Here is a 2628-nt window from a genome sequence, read left to right as displayed (position 1 = left end):
TGAACTTTGAATTTCACTTACTAATGTCATTAATTCATCATAATCACTTTTTAATAAAGCAAGTTCATTATTTGCTGACCCTATGATATCTTCAATATCTTTTTTTTTTGCCAAAATATCATACGTAATATCTGTTAGTTTACTCTCTTCTAGTAGTAATTCTCTTTTTGCTAATTCTACACTATTTATATTAGATTCAATAGACTTATATTTTGTATTAAATGAATTAAATTTATCTTTCAAATTAATATTATGTGCTAATGCCCTAGCATATAATTCAGTGAGTTCACTTGTAATATCAGAAATTCTTTTATTTTTATATTTATGTGACAAATTTTCTAATCTAAAATTTTCTTCAATTAGACTTTTTGTACGATGGTATGCATCATTTCCTTCTGTAAATATTTTTTTTACTTCCATTATTACATTTTCAGGATAAACTAGTGAATTTATTTCTTCTCCTAATCCTTTAAGTGCATTTTTAAGTAAATCTTTAAATTTTTTTTGAATTTCATAAAAATTGCTTTTTAATTGATTATTCCATATGTTATATTGTTGATATCCTCCATTATGTTGTAAAGCGGTGGTAAAAATATATGTAATATTATTTTTAGTAATATTTATTGACATTGCATTTTTGCAATCATTTTTATAAGAAGAAAAAAAATTATGTTCTGTATTTACATCCTTCACATAAGTATCATTCATATCACTAATTTCTTCTATTAATAACTTTAAAGAATTTTTAAGTTCTTTTTTACATATATTTTCTTTCATAATTATTTGTACTCTATCAGAATTTAAAAAATCTCTAATTTCTGAAAAATTTTTGTCAGAAAGCTTATATTGTGATACCCCATGCATTGCTCTATCCATAGCATCTGAATATGCAATATTTGTATTATATGCATAACCTTTAGTGAAAGAAACAATCTTATTAATACATCCCCATATGCTACAAAATTCACGGAGTAAATAATAATCTACTTCTCTATAAGCATTATTGTCATTTCCTTTACATCTTTTACGATTCCAATCTATAGTTCTTAGATGACTTTCTATTTTTGATTTGAATTTAGGAAGTTCTGTTTTATATAAGTCATTTTTTTTATCATCCTCTTTCAGTGAAAGTAAATTGTAAAATTGTTCTCTCATATCCTTTTTAGTATTTTTATAGAATCGTATATTATCTTCTTCACAGTTTAGAAAAGCCCATATATGTTTCATCGATGCTGCATAAAATTCATTTGAATATTTTGTTATATATGAACGCGAATATCTATAAGAATTAGCAGTTATATAAGCACGTTTTGCTTCAAAAAAAGCTTCATTAATTTTTATAACGAAATTATTGTAACCACCTAAATCTTTTTCTTCAGTTGATGTTGAATTCAAACTCTGAATAAAAGAATTTTTAGTACTATTAGTTCCCTCTTTTCCTTTAATATTATATTTTGCAATAGAATTATTTTCTAATTCTTTGTTTTTTTCTAAATTAGGATCAAATGATAAATTATTTGTACTAAATTTAGATCTATTTAATGATGTTTTAACTTCTTTTTCATAGTGTAAACCTATATATATATATAAATGAAATATAAGTTAAAAAACGTTAGAACGGAAAAAAAAAATATATATTTCCTTAAAAACGTTGATAAAAAAATTTTATAAGTATACAGATATTCATTATAATACCTAAAAATGTAAGTGTGGTAATCAAACAACTTATACAACCTTTTATTGTTCTCATATTTAAAGTAACATAATTTTAATTATCCTATTTATTTTATCTAAAATTTAAAATAAAATTTTTTTTTTTGATTTTTTTTTTTTTTCATATAAATATAAATTTAATATAATTACGTAATTTATTTTTTTAGTATATTCATATACATGTTAACTAAAAAAATAAAAAAAAAAATAAAAGATAAAATAAAAAGATAAAGAGTAAAATATTTTCTCATGCGTATATATATGAATATGTGTAAAATAAAAAAAAATATAATCTAATAATTACCTTAAAATATTAGGAAGATGAAATTAAAGAGATCATGTATAAAAAAAGTTAATATACTTCAAAAATTCATCTCAAACTACAGTTGAAACAAGAAAAAAATTATTTAATTTTTTTATTTTTTATGAATCTTTAATTTAGAAACATTAATTCTTTGCATAAAGATATTTTTTTAAGTAAAAAAGAAAAAATATAAAATAAAAAAGGTCAAAGTGTTGTTAATTTTTGTTTATGCTATTTAAAATTGTACTGAAATATATATATATGTGTAATAACTTTAAGTGAATCAAAGTATTTTAAATTTTATATTGTGCTCATAAAGGGTCAAAATTAATTTCTTAAATAGAAACTCTTAATAATCTTCATTTTATTAAAAAAAAAAAATTAAAAATCTCCTCACAAATAAATTTATAAAATCTTGTTTATATTTTTTTTTATTTGCTAATTTTTTTATATTTATATCTAATTATCAAATGTAAATAAATGATATTAAACGAAGTTGAACCATATAATCATTACCAATATTTAAATTTTCATTTTTTTCCTTTTAATTTTTATAATTGCTTTTTTTTTTTTTTTTAAATAATTATTTACATAACATAAAATTATCATAT

At 20.1% G+C, this 2628-nt stretch overlaps 1 protein-coding gene across 1 annotated transcript; it reads right to left on the bottom strand.

Moving 5' to 3' along the window:
* On the bottom strand, window positions 1-1750 carry PRELSG_0021800 (reticulocyte binding protein, putative; the record flags this gene model as incomplete). The annotated part of the gene is made up of 2 exons (XM_028679926.1): window positions 1-1574; window positions 1696-1750. Coding segments are annotated over 2 exons (1629 nt in total), but the record flags the coding sequence as incomplete, so codon positions are not given.
* Window positions 1751-2628: the final 878 nt, after the last annotated feature.

Source organism: Plasmodium relictum (assembly GCF_900005765.1).
Source record: "Plasmodium relictum strain SGS1 genome assembly, contig: PRELSG_00_v1_268, whole genome shotgun sequence".
In the NCBI taxonomy this organism is placed as follows: Eukaryota; Apicomplexa; class Aconoidasida; order Haemosporida; family Plasmodiidae; genus Plasmodium; species Plasmodium relictum.
This window is presented reverse-complemented; position numbering and strand designations above follow the sequence as displayed.